This window comes from Cololabis saira, chromosome 16, assembly GCF_033807715.1.
Source record: "Cololabis saira isolate AMF1-May2022 chromosome 16, fColSai1.1, whole genome shotgun sequence".
In the NCBI taxonomy this organism is placed as follows: Eukaryota; Metazoa; Chordata; class Actinopteri; order Beloniformes; family Belonidae; genus Cololabis; species Cololabis saira.
This window is the reverse complement of record NC_084602.1, coordinates 13,347,416-13,368,064: the sequence shown is the minus strand read 5'-3', so window position 1 is coordinate 13,368,064 and position 20,649 is coordinate 13,347,416. Positions and strand designations below refer to the sequence as shown.

General features: G+C 39.8%; 1 protein-coding gene across 2 annotated transcripts; it reads right to left on the bottom strand.

Moving 5' to 3' along the window:
- Positions 1-42: 42 nt before the first annotated feature.
- atg9a (ATG9 autophagy related 9 homolog A (S. cerevisiae)) lies at positions 43-12,326 on the bottom strand. Of its 2 annotated transcripts, XM_061743514.1 has the most exons (21): positions 12,146-12,326; positions 11,819-11,874; positions 11,025-11,138; positions 10,430-10,575; positions 10,276-10,319; positions 10,054-10,118; positions 9,763-9,912; positions 9,463-9,604; positions 9,162-9,302; positions 8,945-9,065; positions 8,608-8,783; positions 8,393-8,515; positions 8,082-8,269; positions 6,259-6,412; positions 5,608-5,787; positions 5,300-5,512; positions 4,975-5,198; positions 2,317-2,434; positions 1,936-2,206; positions 1,539-1,684; positions 43-1,451 (listed from the first exon to the last, which is right to left on the bottom strand). In XM_061743514.1, exons 4-21 carry the CDS (start codon positions 10,530-10,532, stop codon positions 1,443-1,445), a joined length of 2,568 nt encoding a protein of 855 aa, XP_061599498.1. In that variant the 5' UTR covers positions 10,533-10,575; positions 11,025-11,138; positions 11,819-11,874; positions 12,146-12,326; the 3' UTR covers positions 43-1,442. The 2 variants fall into 2 exon arrangements, with proteins under 2 accessions (XP_061599498.1, XP_061599497.1); XM_061743513.1 differs by lacking the exon at positions 11,025-11,138.
- Between the last annotated feature and the right edge of the window lie 8,323 nt (positions 12,327-20,649).

Genomic DNA, 20,649 nt, shown 5'->3' with positions numbered 1-20,649 from the left:
TGCATTCTCAATGCAATTAGTAAAATCAGTCTTCACACAAAATAATTGCATTGTCTTTAATAGGTGAATTTACAACTGTACAAAAGGGTATTATACAGGATTTATAAAACAAAAATCAACAGTAATCACTTAAATGACCCCGACTGAATCACTGCATCCTCGATATTCAAGTCCTTTCAATAGGACGACAGTGTTTCTTTATCCCAATATAAGTGCACATTAATCACATACTTGAGAACTTAACAAATGTCATGTATATGAAAATATACAACCAATCCAAATCAAGTAAAACCTTCTGCATGAATAAATTCTTAAAGTGCATACTTCTTCATTTACAGAATTGGCTTTGACAAAGAAACAGAGAACAGCCATGCTGCAAGTATGAACATGGATGCGTTCAAACTCTTAACAGTGATGAGGTTATATTCATGCACTTCTTGTTGATAAACCCGACATGCTTTAAAAAGCTCATTTGTTAACCAAACCCTTTAGCAAGTCAATTCAAAATGGATGAGTGGCAAACAAGCAAAGGTTGGGTGATCGGTTTAAAATCTTCACAGATTGTTGACTTTATTGTGTTTTGTTGCTCTAGAAGAACCTGATAATAAATTGCCTACACAGTGCATGTTTGTGCAGATTGCCACTTGTCTGTAAAAGTTTTTAAACAAAAATCTATCTGTGCAAATTGAGTCTGATTTAGGGTGGAGGTTTCACAATATTTTAGAAAAGTCACTTGTATAGCAATAAATCCAGAATTAAAAATATATAATTAAAAACTATCAATATACTTTACGTCACTTGAGGCCCTCATATGTTTTGCAAAGAGGCAAAGGCAAGCCGAAATATAGAGCACAAATGATAATACACAGCCTCTGGTATTCAGCACAAGACTGGATATACACAATGAAAGTCTGTATCGCCAGCATCCCTCTAAACAACGAGACATAAAACATTCTTTTATCCCTTTAAAAGTGAGAGCAAGCTGGAAAAATTACTCTGGATTATTCTGATGACTTAATGCAAATTGTTGGGAACAACATATCAAGAACGCATCCTGCAATGCTGAATGCTCAGAGTTTTTCTTTTTGTTGCAACACCATATCAACTCTTGTAATCTTTAGGCAATATAAAAATGTTTAGTGTAGTCTGATGATGTCAGTGACTATAAGATAGAACTTGTAAGTGCTCTTCTGATGGGCAGATGAGTAGTCTGCTTGCCTATTTATCCACACAGAAAATTTGTTATAGTAATTGTGGAATTACAGTAAGATAATTGCATTTAACCTAAAACTTTGATATTATTTCACTGTCTGAGGGGATTTTGGTAAATCCCCCACTTGCACATTTCCACCTCGATCTCTGTGATGAAGAGATGAGCCCATGGAAAAGGTTTGGTGTTTGGGTAAGTGTGAAGGGTAGGCTGCAGATACTTCATGGCCTGATTATGTAACCTGAGACAGAAAGACAAAACATCCATTGAAAATCAGCACACTCAAGCAAAGCAATGTTGTTAATCTTGTCACACGAAAAGCATTCACCTTGTGTATGTGAGGAGGCATTTCATCTTCTGAACTCTCCTCTGGCAGAGTTCCATGGTGTCTTGGAGCTGTTTGGTTGTCCTCTGCCCATCCACCCATGGGTACACGGAGTGACCTTACCACCTTTCCCCCTGCGCCAAAATGATCTGGAAAACAGATGTAAAAGGTGAGAAGGTGAGACATGTCAGAATTCAACACAGGTGTCACAAATAAACTGTAAAAAACAATGAAATGGCCCAATAGATTAATTATATATATATTTTTTTTATCATTTTGTACATCCCGTAAGCCCATGCCTCTCCTTTTCTCTCAGGTACTGTATTTCTGATGGTGTAATTATTTTATAAGCAGAACCATCAGGGGTAAGAATTTGTTGCAAGTAAGGAAAAACAGACACCTGGGGCAGGTCCACTGTGCCGGCGCTGACTGCTGCTCTGTGACTTCGGCCCTTCCTGGCCCTGGGTGAAACCACTGGTGGCTGAGGCTGAGGTGGGAATGGAACCAGGACTGGAAACTACTGTAGGGAAAGTGTGTGAGCGTGGGAAATTTCTAGTGTGAGGGTTGGGTTCGCTCCTGACTTCATCTGGGATGCTGTCACTGCTTTCATCACTCTCCTGTCTGTGCCACGTGTGACGGGACAACTCCCCACGAGACTGCTGTTTATGGAGCTGCAGGAAACAAAGGCGAATAAAAGAAGAGGGAATAAAATAACAGAATGGAGTTAGGAGGTGTCCAAAGCGAAGGGAATGTGTAAAATTAGCCCCAGGAGCAGATTTACCTCATGCATGTACAGAGCATGGATGCTCATTTCAGTGGAGGCGTACTCTGACAGGACCAGACTGGTGAGCTGACCCTCCCACGCACTGCTACCTGAGCTCACAGTTCGGGCATCAGTTCTTCAACAATGCAAAAAGCGAAAAATTACGGAAAAGCAAAAGACAAATTTGAAGAGAAGGTGTTAAACAAAGAAGAGAGTATAGTGGGTATAAATTTCGCATTTTCAGTTACAATTGCCACTTTTCCACTAGTCTCGCTTCAGCCCGGCGCGGCGCGGTGCGGCGCGGCGCGGCGCGGCTCGACGCGGCTCCACCCGTGTGTTTTTGCACAGCCAGGGGAGAAGTGGGCAGGTTTCAATTCAATTCAATTCAATTTTATTTATATAGCGTCTAATACAACAGAGTTGTCTCTAGACGCTTTACAGAGACCCATACCCAGAACATGACCCCCGAGCAGTTATTACATAAACAATGGCAGGTAAAAACTCCCCTAGTGGGAGAAAAACCTTAAGCCAAACAGTGGCAAGGGAAAAACTCCCCTTTAGGAGGGAAGAAACCTTGAGCAGGACCAGGCTCATAAGGGGGGACCCTCCTGCCGAGGGCCAGACTGGTGGGTCAGGGACGGCAACAGCACAGCAGGCAGGTGGAAGCAGCAACGGGATGACCAGGGGTGGGGACCGCAGGCCAGCACGCAGCTCCCGAAGCTCCGGCCCAATCAGCAAGTCCCAGGTTGGGGTGCAGGGTCAGGGAAAGACTTGTGCTCCGTAATGCAAGCTACAAGCCACCCACGACCACCTGCAGGTTCCGGTGTCCGGCAAAGGATGCTGCAAAAGAGAGAAAAGGGAGGAGAAGGGGGGGCCAGCACAAGAAACTACAGGAGCGACTCTGACACACTAAAGTTTACACTACCTAGAGATTTACCAACACCAGCTAGAGGTTTACTAAACACTAACTATAGGCTTTACTAAACAGAAATGTTTTAAGTTTAGTTTTAAAGGTGGAGGTGGTGTCAGCCTCCTTAACCCAGATTGGAAGTTGGTTCCATAGTAGTGGTTCCTGATAGCAGAACGCCCGCCCTCCAAATCTACATTTGGATACTCTAGGGACTACGAGTAAACCTGCACTCTGAGAACGGAGAGCTCTGACAGGAACATAAGGCACTATCAGGTCTTGCAAATAATGCGGAGCTAAGCCGTTTTGGGCTTTATACGCAAGTAATAAAATTTTAAATTGGATTCTGAATTTTACGGGTAACCAATGGAGCGACGCTAACACTGGAGAGACGTGGTCTCTCCTGCTAATTCCTGTCAGTACTCGTGCTGCTGCATTTTGGATCAGCTGGAGCCTATTCAGCAAATTACTTGGACATCCTGCTAACAACACATTACAGTAATCTAGTCTAGAAGATACAAACGCATGAACTAGTTTTTCTGCATCACTCTGCGAGAGGATTTTCCTAATCTTTGCAATATTACGGAGATGGAAAAAGGCTATTTTACAAACCTGATTGACATATGGTTTAAACGACAAATCCTGATCGAAAATAACACCAAGGTTTCTCACAGTTGCACTGGAAGCCATCGCAACACCATCTAATCCCTTCCTAAGATGCTCTGGACCAAGAATGATAACCTCTGTTTTATCTGAATTTAGAAGCAGGAAATTTCTGGACATCCAGTCCTTGATGTCCCTAAGACATGCCTGAAGTTTAACTAACGGTTCTGTTTCATCCGGCTTCATAGACAAGTAGAGCTGCGTATCATCAGCATAACAATGAAAGTGTATGCCGTGATTCTGGATTATACTTCCCAAGGGCTGCATGTATAAACTAAACAAGATTGGCCCTAGCACTGAACCCTGCGGAACACCATAACAGACCCTTGACTGTTCTGAAGAAACCTCATGTACATGAACAAACTGGAACCTGTCAGATAGATATGATTTAAACCAATATAGAGCTGTCCCTTTAATCCCAACAACATGCTCTAACCTGTGCAGTAAAATGCCATGATCTATAGTGTCAAAAGCAGCACTGAGGTCCAGTAGAACCAGTATGGACACTAATCCCTTATCTGAGGTTGGGGTGAAGCTGCTGTGACGTACTCGATTGCGCAACACCTTTGTTTGTGTCGGCGCTGATCAGAAATCAGCTGGAGCCGGGAGCGGCTGAGAAGAAAACAGCCCGTCTACATCCCTTTTTTAATTTTCTCGACAGCCACCAGGTTTATGAACATCTGCACCTCAGAGTTGGATCACCAAACAGACGTTTGTGCTGTATAATAAAATCGCCATGCGCTGACTCCCGCTTCCTGATTCAAACGCTTGACAGCCCCGCCCCCCGACCAATCAGAGGCATGGAGGGTGGTGACGGCCCCGCCCCCTGACCAATCACTGGCGTGGAGGGTGGTGACGTCGGAAATAGTCCCTGCTCAGCCCTGATAAAACCTTGCGAGAATGGTTACAGAAAAATGTATCGGCTTGGAGCGGCTCTACCCGTCTCAGCCCTAGTGCAAAAGGGCAAAACGGGGCCGTGGCGGGTAGAACCGAGGTAAAGCGAGACTAGTCCAAAAGGGCCAAATTAAATCTTATTTTAATTCCACACTTCATACATACGTTGTAAACGGAAAAGAAGTCGGGGCAATCCAAAACTATCTACTTACCCAGATCCTGCCATTGTTTTGCCAGTGAGACTGCCAACTCTATGAGCGGCGCTCAAACTAGCTCTCAGATGAAGACTGCTGCTTATTGGGGAAAGGGAGCGCAAGGCAGACGCTCCATCACTTATGCCAGCTGCTGCGTGATTCATCAAGGAGCTGTCACGGCCGAAATGAACGGAGGCTAGCGTGGAGGGACCTCCCAAGAGGTTTGCAACGAGGCTTCTTGGCTGCAACGCACAAGACAGAGGGGGAAATCATGTTTTGCCTTTGAAGAGGTCAAATATGACCACTGTGACACTTGTGCATGAATCTTATTTTTTCACCGTACTTCAGACTCTGATAAGGAGAGCGGATGTGTTTCAGAAGTAGCTCCTGCGGCTTCTCTGTGAACTCTGTCTTTCAACTGGCTGATGAAGTGTGTGGTCTCTCGAGGAGGCTGCCAGTGGGGGTTGGTGATGGCAAAGTGCATCAGCGATAACTCTGTCTTCCCATCCTCTGCCTGTTGGTAGATGGATGCCTCCGTCTTCCCCGCTGACATCCACTACAGAGCAAAGATCAAACCCCAATTCATCTTTTTCATGCCATTCATAGGCAAATGTCAGAAAACATGTTTTCATCTGTGACCAAGCCCCTCACCGCAGGATGTCCATGCTGCCTAATGTCCATTTGGGCAAAAGAGCAGGTATCCCCGACTCCGATAACCTCCACAGTGAAGTTCCTAAAGAAATCAATTATCTCTAGAGACTTCCTCCTCAGGCAGAAGATGAGGATGATGGGAGTCACCACTGGACTTAGAAGTTCTTCAAGAATGAACACCTGTAAATAAACAAGAGGGAAAGCACAAGACTGAAAAAGGAAACTATTTTTGATTGAACACTTTGGAGAAATAAGCTTTTAAGTATTTGGATAAGTCTGAGAGGGGGGAGTAAATCTGGCTCCCTGGAGTGGCATTAAAATCCTCATTGCATCAGTGGAAACTGATATGAAAGCAAATACTGTGTAACAGTGAGCCTAAAGCTCAGCACTAATAAGTAAAACTGTTTCTAGTCAGTCAATAGTCTATTCAAGCATAAGCTCATTAAATCAGTGAAAACATAAGTGTAAGCCATTTTCACAGTAACAAGGGACTGCGTAATATTAATGATCACTTTTCTACATTTAAATGTTTCAATAAACCATGTCCTTTAGGGCGCAACACTTTATTGCTCTCAGATGTGCCATGTTTTACAAGTTAATTCTGAGTACTGACACACACTAGCAGATCATTATTATTATATTTTAACTCACTGCTTTGTATTGGAAGAGCTGCGAGAACTGGTCGCGGGTCTCATATCTATGAGCATTGCCCTGCCAATGGTCAGGCATGTAGTGGATATGTGCCAGGATGACCCTCAACAGCTGCTCGGGACAGAACACCATGTGCTTATCAGGGATAAATGATCTGCAAAGAGACAGAGAAGTGGAAGAAAATAACTAAGTTTGACAAGTTTACCCATAAAAACCCCCGGTGTAAGAAGGCTTCTTTTTATAAATTAAGCCTGAAGTCTGAGTTTGTTGCGATTTTGGATGTTGCAATGAAGTCAGCATTCAGATCAGTGCTGCTAAGATGACATTCAAGTGAATTTCTGGAAGTTAAAGAGAGAGTAAAGTTCACCACAGAAGTTGCTCTTGGGAGAGGAAAAGTTTTTAACAGCTTCTTGAATGTAGAGAGGGACAACTCTGCTCTTGTGGCCACTGGTGACTTGTTTCACCACGTGGGAGAACAGGCTCGACTGTCTGAAGAGAGAGGAAGGCCAGTCGGTGTTCTGGTGATGAGTGCAGTGCGATAGGGGGTCTAAGGTTTACGATCCAGTTCATATAAGCAGGTGCGGACATCGGGATCACCTTGTAGGCAAGTGTCAGAGAGTTGTGTTTTATTCGAGCAGCCACAGGTAGCCAGTGAAGCTCAATGAATGGATTAATGATGGGTGATTAAAGACCAGACTGCATTCTGGACCCATTTGAAGCATTTTGATCGCACAAGCTGGAAGGCTAGCTAGAGGGCATTGCAGAAATGAGGTAGATGTAACTGTGACCAGTATCAAGTGTTGAGATGCATATTGAGTAAGGCAAGGTCTTGTTTTTTGTATGTTGTAGAAAACAAAGCAGGCCGACCAGGACACCCACGTAACGTGGTGAGAATAAAAGAGAACTGGTCATGAAATATAGCACCTAGTTTCTTTGTCAACTATGTGGGAGCAACAGGAGTAGATGCAATATTAATGGTGATATTTAAGAATGAGGACATGGGATAACCAGGACTTCAGTAGGGTAGGGTAGGATCAGAACCAAGAATGCACTTAGCCTGAGATGCCCAAGTTTGAGAGTATAGTACTTATCCATGCTGTATCCTCCTATGTTCTTATGTGATTTCTTGCTTGTGTTGTTCTCAGATGTAAGTCGCTTTGGATAAAAGCGTCTGCTAAATGACAGTAGTAGTAGTATAGATGGCAGTATGTTGTGGTTAACTGTATCTAAGGCAGCAGATAGGGCAAGAAGCACAGAAGATTGAACTCCTGCCCTCACTGCTCTGAGGGCTTCTGTCAGACAGCAGAGCTGCTTCAGTGGAATGACCCTTTTTGAAACCAGATGGCTTATATCAAAAGGCCGACAAACAAACAAATATGTTTATATATTTTTTTGATAACTAACAAAACTAAGTCTGAAAGACAGATATCTTATTAAAGAAAATCTCTTAATTCATAATAATATCCTGGTGTCTAAGATAGCAGTATGCCACCTAAAGGATACGATGAATATTTAACTTTTCAGCTTGGAACACAATTCTTAGTTGACAATGGCAAAAGCTATGTATATAGCAGAGTACGTTGCAGCAGAGCATTAAGGAGATAGGGCTTTAAAAGCACAATAAAATTAACCTCACGGTTAATGGTTAATTTTACAGAGATGGATCACTTGTTAATATTTTACTATTTGTGCCTGATGTCTTTAAATTAGACCATCAATTTCATATAAATAAATGTAATATCCAGGATGTTGTATGGTATAAGGGTGTATAGTGTGGGCTGAGATAGATTAGTATACATATAACATACCGCACAGATCCTTACCTGCAGATAGTGATACACACTCCGAGCAGTGTGATTGATGAAAGAACATGTTCCACTGCAAGAACATCTTCGTCATAGATTGTCAAAGCGATGAGAACGGCCAGAAGAGACCCAGCAAAAAACGCTACATTTTTGGCGACCACTGTCAGCAGCGGTGAAAGGAAACAGTTCATATACTTGGATGCAGCCTGAACAATCAGAATGAGAGGAGAAAAATTGATTAATTATTAACTATTATAGCACTGGGTGAAGGTAAGTACTAAGAGCATAATAATAATAATACTAATACTACTAATAATGGTAATAATAACCTTGTAGCCTTTGCTGAGACGTGACATGAGCTCGTGGTCCAGCTCATTAAAGTGACGCAGGTAGCATCGGCCATAGAGAGACCAACATCTCGCCCCCAGAGAACCAGGTTCTCGCTTGATCACCTGCATCAACAAACAGAATGCATACTGTCAAGGACAACAAATGCAAAATGACATTATTTTCAGTTTTTGTTATGGGAATATAAAACACGTACCTCCGTGTAACTGAAGAAGGCATAAAGAATTTGCCAAACCAAAATAACTGGACACAAGAGTAGGTTGGCAATGCCAATCCACAGGATACGGGATGCCAGCCTGTCTGCAAGCTCAAGCCTGTTACCTCCTCTCTTATACTCAGGTTTTAGTTTCCACTCATTCTCAAATAGAGAACCTACAAATAAAAAAAAACAAACTTGTTTTAAGCTTGCACAGATGTAGAAAAATGCTTATGCACTTATGTAAACACATCTTTTTACCTGTACAGGTCCTAAACTGAATACAGAGTGTGGGTGTGTGAGAATTAAACAAAGCCATCAAACGTTTCAAACACACCTGGTCCCCAAAAGAAGATGAGCTCAAAGTTGTATTTGAGACCCCGGGTGTAAAACACAAGTTCCCCAAGCATGGTGGGCCGAAATCTCACAGGAAGGAGTGATTTGTTCACCATGGCAACCTAGAGAGGGACAAGAGGATAGCATAAGGTAAAATAAAAGAACTGTGTTAAATAACCAGAAACGATACAATAATATTTCTTTACAAATTTACGCACCATGTAGTTTTTAAAGCGGAGGATTCTGTGGTAAATGTCAAGCTCTGTCAGCTCTTTTTTGTGAATGCAGATCTGGTGCTCCTTCTGGATCTCGATTATCCTCGCCTGAACTTCCTGCCATGTTGCGTAGGGAAGCTCAGACTAAAAACACAAAGACAGTTCAAAGGTTAGAAGTCAGTTCTTCATTGCTTGTAGATACAATAAACATCCAAAAATGTATTTAAGGTCAACAAAGCAAACCTTCACATGCCCAATAATCCTTTTAAAGATCAACAACCTACCATAAACTTCTCTGTCTTACCATGGTCATCTTGAGGGCGTGGATATAGAAAGATCGTATCTCCCAGTAACAGCAAACATTGTAGATAAATTTAATCAACCGATGCAGCCAAAACACCCCAGAGATCAGCAGCACAAATATCACAAATGCATTGTCTCGGATACTGTAGGAGAAAAGATTTGTTTAGAAAACTAATTCTGTATGTAACAGTGTAAACCTCACTTTCTTTAAAAAAAAAAAAAAAAAAAACATACTTCAAATATATATTTCATGGGTTAAGGATGTGAGTTCTAAATTGACCAAATAAAGCGTCTGACTCACCGGGCACTGCAGACATCCATTGGGAGGAATGCATCAGGCAGGGTGACTTTAGATGAATCAGTGTGATTTACTAACTTGTTGGCAAACAGGACGTCATAATCAACACAGTTGGCAAGGAATACCGTGAAGCCAACCACAAACAGCAACTGACTGCACGGAGAGAGGAAAAATAACATGAGAGAAAGTAGGAAACAAAAAAATAGAAAACATAAGAGAATAGAGAGCATTAAAATAAACATATATCGCACATTAATCCCAACAGATATGAAGGATAAATGAATAAATACATACACCAGCTCAAAGAGCTCTCCCAGCAGCATGCAGGTGAACCCATTCTTCTGGTGCAGATTATAGACGTAATGGAAATTAAGGAAAACTGTGAATGTATCTGACATTGGAAATTACATTTTCATCGACATATTTACGTCAAAAGTAAAGCATGTGAAATTTATTGAGCAAAACAAACATTAGTTAGTTATCAGTTGACAAAAATGACTTTAAAAAAAAGGATATTCTCTGGAAAAACAAGTCCAGATTTTCTATGTGGTGCCACTGAGCTGCAAAGGATTAATTTCAAATTAGTTATAATGTTGTTGTAGGCAACGTGAGGGTGTGTTTCTGTGTGCAAGCCTGTGATTTGTTTCTGCTTTGTGTTTGCGTGCCATACATTTGGCTCCTTCCGGCACGTGCATCAGCAGGTTCTCCTCTCCAGGGGGAGAGTCGCTGTAGGACGCTTCCAGGCGCTGGTACTCCGTGTCAAAGTGCGCCATTGTGACAGCAGCTTCAGTCTTGCAGAGCAGCCAATGCTACAGACTGAAGAGGAGAGGAGAGGAGATGGAATTGGGATGAAAATATTAGGACAAGTGTTGAAAAAAGGGAAAAGAAGTACTTCTAAATCAGCGGTCAGCAATCAGAGAGTGCAGTGCAACTTCAGGCTGCACCTTGATCCATGCTGACAGTTAGGACTGAGAACTGGACATCCTGAACAAAGTAGCCTGACCAGCCAAACACATTCGCTTTGAGAAAATTCTCTCTCATGAAACGGGTCTGATAACTATCCTATTCACAGTGCAGAACGTACCAAACCAACAGCAGCAGGGCTGAGGTGGATTTGAACTGACAGAAGTCATTATTGAAAAACAATCATGATGGCTACAGAATTGCCAAGAACACTTATCTATACACATCTTTACTTCAACATCAGTCCTTCCCTGGAGTTCCTCCTCTACTAGACACCATTTTGGATCTGTTTTTTTTAATACCTGTCTGATTGTTGCTCTGCCTAAGTCAAATGCTTTGTTTCCCTGATTTGTTTCATGGCTATCCAGTGGTGTCCAGAAACAGTTTCTTCTGCATTGGGTGCTGGAACTTCCTTCCTGGAAATCAAAGATGAATCCTGAAGACTAATTATAATTCTTGGAATCAAAGAGGAAAAAAGAAGCTGGACAAGCAATGAACAAAGTGCACTCTGCTTGTTTAAGTTTAAGTTTAAGTTTAAGATGTAGTATCACATAGATATATATTATTTTGTCAAAATAAAATATTTATAAAAACAAACAAGAAAACCAAAAACAAATCTGCAACAATATTAAATGAGGATCTATTGTGGCTTACGAACTTGTGGTATAATAATAATTTTCTATTCTAAACGCCTTGTGGGTAAGAACTGTCTAATGAAGTGAAACCATATGTGAACAAGTTGAAGTTCTGTCTCATGACCTTTAGGTTTAGTTCTAGCAGTGAATTAATCATCCAAATGTATCTGGAAAAAAAGAATCACACAGTAGGATGTTCTCAAAAATACTCATCAAATTTAAATATTGCAAACTTCAGATTAAATAAAAAATAAAAGAGGCAAACCAGGATTAGAAACCATGGAATTAAATTTGAAATATGATCTGATGGCTATTTTAATAGTAGCTCCATTCCTTAAGTTTGTATTAGTTACTATGTTATTGTGAAAGACCGGGGATCTTCCTCTATTTATAGTTTACATGTGATAAAGGCCTCAACATTACACATAAAGTAGAGAAGATACTGAATAAACAAGACTTACATCGAGTCAGGTAGAGTCCGTCCCATCTGCATGGTATGACAGAGCAACATTTCCAGCTGCAAAAAAAGGAAAGAGAAAAAAAGATGAGTTTAAAAATGAAATAAAAACAAAAAGTAAACGCCGTTTTGTCCAAGACTCTTTTTCTTGTCAGACATGTCCACAAGATACTAAGAATTACACGATGTTTCTCTTCGTAAGCAGTAAACACAAGACATCCATAAATATCAGAAATATTGTGGATAAGTGACTGTTGGCAGATGTTAATTCTCTGTGACACATCCATGGCTCTGTGTTGTTGTTGTGCTGTCAAAACAGGCCTTCACTCACCAAAAACATGTCACCTCTCCAATCCTGCGGCATGAACTGCTAACCGTTTAGTTGTTCTGCCTCGGCTGGGAGGATTTGATACAGTAATTCCCCAGGAAATTTCGTCCGTTCAATAAATAATTTTCGTTTTCTTTGACATCCTTCTCAAATCAACACACTAGACCAGTTTCGTTTTCGACACGACGAGCCCTACGTTGTGTTGCACGGCCTGGAACAATAACCTCAGCCAATCAGAACAAGGAGTTGAACTACGTCATAGGAACGGGAGCCAATCAAATGTGTGGAAGGGCGGGGCGTTGAGGTGTCGACACGCCCACTTTGAGCCAGTCAAACCTCTTTACATGCTGTGGTTGTTTACTGCCCCCATCTGGACAATTTATAGTACTACAATAATTTCAGACGAATTCATACTGCTGTTTATGTCATTAACGGCTATTAGTAGTCATTATTTTACTTTCATTCAGTTGATTTCATTAGCGTTTTAAGTGTATTCACATAAAAAGTAAAATCACCCATTTTAGTTGTTTCCTTATGCAGCCTGTATTCAATCGTTACAATCATTCTGCCAAGAGTATACAAAAAACCCAACATAAATTAGGAATATGTAACAAAGCAATTAGTTAATAATCCATTGCTTTAAATGAATAATTAAACTATTCTTTTACTTCGGGTGTAGCCAACATAATCCCATCCAGATGGCCAACTGAACCCATAAAATGCAAAACAAGGAAACATACAATTACAGGAAAATTACCAGTTATGCAATAGAATTATATCAGTATTGATAATTTCATATTTATCTATAAATAGATATAATAAATAAGTATTATGTATTTTATTTAAAAAAAAGAGTCTTACGAAAATTTTATGAAGAAATTACGTCCCCCTTAGATTAATCGTCTATTCGTCTGAAATCCTTCAACTATGTGTTTTGTTACTTGCAACTGAGGGAGCAGTATTTTCTCCAAGCTGTGATTTGGCTGTGCATTGTGTTTCAGTGAGCACACAGTTGATGATTTGCAGGAGCTGACTCTACAGTACAGAGATGATGCTTTGCTGAGCCAAGTTCACCTTCTGTCGCTTCTGTCACTCTTGATGAATATTTATAAGTGGCTGTTAAGCCTTAAGAATTACAGCTGAGCTTTTGTTCACTGTACCACTGAATTAGTTATACTGGTAACACCAACTACTGTGTGTTTCTCTGTACCCTTGAGAATTAAACTTGATTATTTCATTCATTAATCTATCCATGCAGAATTAGATTAATAGGCGAGCATCTCTCAGTCAGATCACACAGACTTGTAGTAAAGTACACACTTTCAATATTTTTAAAGGTTTTTATTGCCAGTTTTAATATTTATTTCCCTCTATTATATTTGGATATTACGTTTCTTTATTTTCAGTACCACCCTTTTTTCTATCAATAGAGATTAAAACGTTTGGGGTGTGTTGAGTTCACACTGGGCCATTTAATCCAGTTATTACACACTCTGATCTGACAAATTGAGTTTACCGGTACTTAAAAGAATCTAAGAAACCGATTTCACTTAAAAAGGTTAGTACATACAACTAATAATCATAAGTCAAGTTTACATCATATTTACTGGTTAAGTTGACTTTAAACCTAATTGTATTTACTTAACTTTGTGAAGTTGTTTAACTTAAAAATAGAAAGTATAATAAACTGTATCTTTCTAAGTGTTTCCAGCTTAAATTAGCAAGTATAATGAACTTGACTTTTTTAAGTGTAGTGAGCTGGGTCATTTAATCTGTTATAATTAAAATGAATTAAATCAGGTGGAAAGGGTTACAGTACATAATTATTAATGAAGAAAAACTGAGATCCTCAATTATCATTTTTCCCAAACCAACTTAAAAGTTGGTTTGACGAAAATAAGCTTTTGTTAAATCTGAAAAAAACTAAATTTATGGTTTTTACAAATCGAAAAAAGGACGAAATTGCACTTTCATTTGCAGGAGAGAGCATTGAGAGAGTGTCTGTGTTTAGGTTTTTCGGGTATTATTTTAGACGACAAGCTGACTTGGAAAAACCATATAGCATATGTAAAAGCCAAGGTGGCGAAGAGTATATATATTTTGAATAAGGTTAAGTTTATTTTGAATACTAACACACTAAGAACTCTGTATTGTACATTTATCTTGCCATATCTAAATTATTGTGTGGAAGTGTGGGGTAATACCTATGTAAGTAACATCTCTCCTCTGTTTGTGCTAAAGAAAAGAGCAGTGACAGTCATTCATAGGGTCGGCTTCAGAGAACCATCAAACAGATTGTTTGTTTCGGCAGGTTTGTTGAAAATGGCGGATATGGTTGAACTTCAAACTTTAAAAATAATGTTCAAAGCAAAAAATAGATCGTTACGAGAACAGTTGCAAAATTTGTTAAGATTGGAGGATGAAGACAACAGACTTAAACATGATTTCAAACATACTTCTGCAAGGCTAAACATAAAACAAAGGTGTATTTCTGTTACAGGTGTAAAATTATGGCATGGACAAAGCAAGGAACTGAGAGGTTGCACAAGTTTGTATCAACTTAAGAAAATGTTTAAAAAAGAGAAGATAAGTGCCTACAAAAAAGAAGAAGGGGAAAGAGAAAAAGAATAGATAGAGTGGTATTTTTTGTTTGTTTTCATGTTATAAATATGTGATAGATAGATTGGTGTTCAGTAAGTCAACGTAACTGTATTAACGGAGAGGGGCAGGTATCATAAGTTTTCTTCTTCCTGCTCCTTTTCTTTCATGGTGATAATGTGTACTTCATGAAATTTTGTACAACATTATTGAGAATATATACCATGAATGGAATAAATGAAATGAAATGAAATTAAATGAAATCATATAGTATTTAAATGCTGCAACATGTATCACTATCTCCAATTGATTAATCGATTGTTACCATCAGAACATGTTTTCAAAATCTTAATCCTAATTTGTTTCCCTTGTTAACAGGTCTAGAATAATATTATAACACTGCAGAAATTGCATATGATGCAAATAAGTTAAGATCATTATACTGTACATCCACACTGACTTAAACCTTCTTTTTTTCTTTTCTTTTTTCCTGATCAGCATAGATGAACTTGGATATATTTTGTGTTTATGTGTGTGCTCTGCTAAAGGCGATAGCTGGGTGATTAAATTACCACGCTGCCTGTTGGGAATTACAGGGGGTTTCACTGACGGCTAATTTGGTCCAAAGACTTGCTGCTGTGCTGCTGTGCCGCCGTGCTGCTGGGCCCCCATGGGTGGTGCAGGGTGGGGGTGGGGTGTGGCAGGTGGGGGTGGGGTGTGGCAGGTGGGGGTGCTTCATGTGCATGGGGTCTGAGTAGGGGGGATAGATAAGAATCAGAATGAGGTCATCTCTCCAGAGCAGTTTAATAAGCTTCCTGTAAAGCACCCATGTAAAGCCATAACAGCAGGTAGGAAATCTCCACAGCAGAGACATACACGATTCACATGATGTGTCTCATTTCTACTGCTGCTTGTTTACCAAACACTCACTACTTTATGAGATAAACCAGGGTTTTCCTAACAAAGTGAGCGGAGAGTTTGATGTAAAAATGTAACATGTCATTACACTGAAGGGATAGCCTACTTTAAAAGTGTATCTCAACATATAACGAGAGATATTTAGGTACAGGATACATAAGTCATTTTCTTTTTTCAAGTTCAGACAAAATGAGATGAAGCAGTGTTTTGGGTGTTTTGGGTGTACCTGTGTTTTTTGCTTTGTTGGCATTGTTTTTTGTTTTGCTACTGAGGTTTTTTCTGGCTTTTTCTAGCTTAAATTTTATTTTTTTTTTAATTAATCCCATGTTTATCAGTTTAGTTTAATATTTGTCTCATATCTTCTATGTTAACTAGTTTGCTTTACTCCCTGTTTTATTTTGAAAGTGTGTCTGTTTTCAAAATAGCATACTAAGCGCCTCACTCACAGCGTATTATACAGTATGTATTGCGGTCTGGTCCAGCTGTTAGTAATAATACATTTAATTTGTAATGCAGTTTAGATTTGAAACCACTGTCAAAGTAGTCCTGGTAGTAAAAATATTTGAAAAGTAAAAAGCAGTACGTAGTATTCAACTATGTAACAGCACAAACGAAAGCTGGTCACAGTGCCTCTTCCGGTCCCGCTGTAGTGGGGCATTGCATTATGGGATATAGCAGCTATTCAGATCAGTTGCAGACCAGAATGTTTCCCAGATATATGTTCCCATCCAAGTACTTCTTGCATACTGCAGATTGTAGATTTTGCTCACATAATGCATGCTAGGTGTTCAAGCAGGCAAACTCAGTATGTAGAGCGGTGGTGGGGAACCCTGGTCTCCGAGGGCGGCTCTCCTGCACATTTTTTGGAGTACCAGGGTTCTCCACCCCTTTACTAGAGGGGTTATTGAAAATGACAATGTCATTCCTTGTCTGTCCTGTTCTCCTCTGTCCTGAATTGTTCACACCTGTGTCCCATCAGTCTTTGTGTCGAAAGATTGTTTTGCCTTTCTTTCCTTCCTTGCTGCTCTGTCATGATTCTCGTGCTGCTTTTTCTTTTTTTTGTTTGCTACTTTTTTTCTTCTTCTTTGTCTTTGGGTTTTTTGATTTTAGGATTTCCCGTCTTGGCTGCACTTTTTGTTAATCTTGATTCAGGTTTTCGGGACCCACATACCTCCATGTTTTAGATCTTTGCACCAGAACATCTGATGAATGGATAACCATCAGTCCGTCACTGAGGTTTTCACAAGTCTGAGCCAGGCATGTTGGAGCAGGAAACATCTACATCCAGGCCAGCAGGTCCTGAGGACTGGGACTGATGAAGCCTGAGAAAGAGGGGTTTATTTCCTCCCGCCTCCGAGTCTCCTGCATTTGGTTCTTTCTCCTGCAAACCCCGACGTAAAATTGGAAAACATAAATCGTCTACCCTAAACACCCCAGAAACATAGTTGAATCACACAGGTACAAACTGAACTGTGCTCCTACCTATGCGTCTGCAATACCAGCGTGCCCCCTTACGCATTTATTAAAATGATCAGCATCCTGTCTCACAATTAAACTAGTTCATGCATGTTTTATTTCTAGACTGAATTCCTGTGCTAATGGTTATTTGACAATTCTTGTGGAAGCTTGCATGGGAAATATGTTTTCTTATTTATTCTTCATTGTAAGATTCAGAAAATAATTTCAAAAGTAATTCGCTCCAATAAAATTACTAACATTTGTCAAGTTGAATCTTCTTTATGTTTTGTAATCAGCTCAGGCTCCTGATTGATCATCTCCTCTCCTTTCTGTAACTATTTCTGCATTTGCAAATGATTAATTTTGTCAGCGTGAACCTGTATGTCCAGGTTTCTGGATATTGAGGTGCTTGTTTTTAACCTGTGCTGTGTGACCGGGCTCACCTGGTCAGTGTGTTATTTGCTAATTGTTTTTTTCTGCCTTTTTTCTCAAAGCTGTTTTTTCTTTTCTTGCTCTCATCTCACCAAGCAAAGCAGACAGCTGTCCTTCCTGGCTCTGTCAGGGTTGCCTTCTTGTTAAATGGAATAATCAAGTTTTCAATCCTCAAGTGCTGACAAATGCTGCTCATGCTGCAAAAACACACTTCTGTGAAAGTAAAAAACCCTGTTTCAAGAAAATTAAAGACAATTTTTGGATTAGGTTCAGGAATATTGGCTTACTTCTAGAGGAGCTGTTTTTCCAGTGCAGAATTAATAACAAAGTTTCTTTCTACACAGTGTCCTGATTTAAACTGAATAGGAAATTTGGAAATATATAAAGTAGAAACCATCCATTTTCTATACCCACTTTATCCTTTGTAGTGTCACAGGGGTCAGACAAACAACCATGCATACTCAGTTTCACACCTACGGGCAATTTCAAAACATCAATGAATCTACTATGCATATTTTTGGACTGAGGTAGGAAGCTGGAGTACCTGGAAGGAACCCACGCAAGCACGAGGAGAACACGCAAACTCCACACAGAATGACCCCCGCTGGCCCGAGGAGTTGAACCGGGAACCTTCTTGCTGTGAGGCAACAGTGCTAACCACCAAGCCACCGTGGAAAACCTTACAAATACAAATTAATCCATATTTTTATCCTCAAAGTGGTTACAGATGCAAGGACATTGATACATCTGCTGTTATCGACTTTTTGTATGAACACGGATACAAATAATATTCTCCTTAGTGCCATAAATACATATTTATGGCAATCTTTAAAAAAGGAAGTTGTGTCATGACTGCACAAAGAAGAAGATGTTGGTTTCCACGGTTGTTTCAGCAACGCTGTAGTTTAAAAAACCATTTGTCCTGGTAATAGTAATTATAGCTCAACCACCTAATTCTTTTTCCCAAAAGTTCAGTTCCATCCAAACTGACTTGATTTCACCCCGGTGCCTTCATTTTCAGAAATCTTCACAATGGATTCGTATCATGTGTGTCGGATGAGTCATACGGATCGGGTGACTGCCTTTAAGTCACTCTCTGAGTATGCGTGCGTTTGTAAAGTCTGCACTGAACACTAAACACGATATGATGTCACAGTTCAGTGAGTGAACTATGACATCATACATGTCCTGTTTCCTCATATACCTGCAGATATTCTTTCCACTTAACCATTCTGCTCCAACAGTCACGAGTGTATTTGTGGCGTTTGTGGTGTTGCAGTTGTTTATAGCGAAGCAGAGTATTTCTGGAGAAGTGATGCCACAGAAGAAAACAAGCTTATTTTGAGTCTCTACATTTAATTTCAAATATATATATATATATATATATATATATATACGTCGATAGTATTTGAGGGATCAGCTATGAGGGAAGGTTTTATATTGCCAAGTAATTCAAAACAAATTAAGGCAAAGTGACTAAGTGGCCAGACATTTTTGAGATTGCGCTTTCTTGTGATTCTGTGAGCGCATGCTCTTTTGTAAACCACAACTATTTATGTGATCAATTTAGCTTGATTAAGAAAATGTTTTTATGTGTGTTCACTTAGAGAGATTGTTGAGAATCAAATGCAGTCCACAGTTCTTATTTTGGATTTCCTTATTTTACTAGTTCAGTCCCCAATATACAGTATATGGATGATGATCAATCGAGACATTTCTGCATCTCTTTTTTTCCTTGTGCCCTCTCACACAGCCATTAGCAGATCTGCCTGGAGTGAAAGAGGAGGAGGGTCACGGAGGAGAACAAACTGAAAGAGAAAGAGGGTAATAAATGAAGAGATTTATGGATGCTACGGTCATAAAACTGATTGATTTGGACTCTTTGAGTGATGCCTTTTTAGCACATGCAACATATGAGATGCATACACTTACAGCCGCTCCCACACCACTGAGATGTATGTGCCAAAGCTGTGCTTAGGGTTTACAGTATCTTTGTCACATTTGTTCCCGTACATTCAGCAGCATCACAGATGGGAACCTCAGGACCTACTGATGATCTGTCCTCGGAGTCCACCAACACACATGTTCAGTGCAGTCGTAAAAGGAGAAAGAGATATTCAACTGTGGCTGGATGGGTAAGCAGGTTCTGCTCTTCAAGAAACCCCAGCCCTGTCAGTTAAAGACCAGACTTTCCAATAAGTGTGTTATCTTGTGTAGATGTACACATTAAAAGACATGTTTGTTGGGCGCATGTCTATTTTCTATGTAAACTTAAACATCTGTCATATTTTGCGTTGAATGTCATTAATGCTTCATATATAGTAAATGCAAATAAATGTAATATTTCGTCAAAGAGTCCGAATAGGATAGGATTTTGTCTCATACTACAGAAAATGTATTTAAAGTTTAAAAAGAACACCTAAAAGAAACCAACTGATAGTTTGGGACTTTATTGTAATTTGTCCGTATGTGAGAAAGTGGTTTGGGGAAGCTCTTCTTCATTTGTAAAGTTGATGGATCCAAAAGTGCCTTCTGCTACCGGATACCCTTCCAAAATCCACTGAAATGATCTCTCACGGTTCCCTGCTGCTTCTTCGTCTCAGTCATTCAGTCTTAATTTGAACAGTTGCACAGTGCTTCGTGGCACAGTGGAAACACTAATTATAACAGCATTCACTACATCTGTTATAGCTCTTATCATGCAACATGGAGAAATGAAACAACTGAATTTCCACTTATCCTCCATTACTGGCTGTTTATGCAAGCCCTGCAGCGCCCTCACGGTGTCCGACGTATTTCAAACAAGTTACAGTGAATACATGTGCATGATTTGAAGGGATCCCCCTGAAGGAGACCAATTATACAATATATTTTGAAAGTTAGCACTATTTCCCGAGGTCTAAAAAAACATCTGTAATCCCAGGAATTAAAAAAAAAAAAGTATGATAATTTCCTCTCTAAAGACAATTCATTCTGATGGTGGCATGAACCAGGTCTTTTTAGTGATTTTTTTATTGGAAATAGTTTCACATTGTACAACAGTAGTAAAGCAAAATAACTGGGAATACTTCCATCCATCCATTTTTTTTTTTTTTATATCC

Bases quoted from the DNA above. Each gene is read 5' to 3' on its own strand.
- atg9a (XM_061743514.1), bottom strand. From the start codon at position 10,532: ATGGCGCACTTTGACACGGAGTACCAGCGCCTGGAAGCGTCCTACAGC. The intron at 9,303-9,462 runs GTAAGACAGAGA...TTGTGTTTTTAG, and splicing joins ACGCCCTCAAGATGACCATG to TCTGAGCTTCCCTACGCAAC. The intron at 5,199-5,299 runs GTACGGTGAAAA...TGTGCGTTGCAG, and splicing joins TCTCCTTATCAGAGTCTGAA to CCAAGAAGCCTCGTTGCAAA.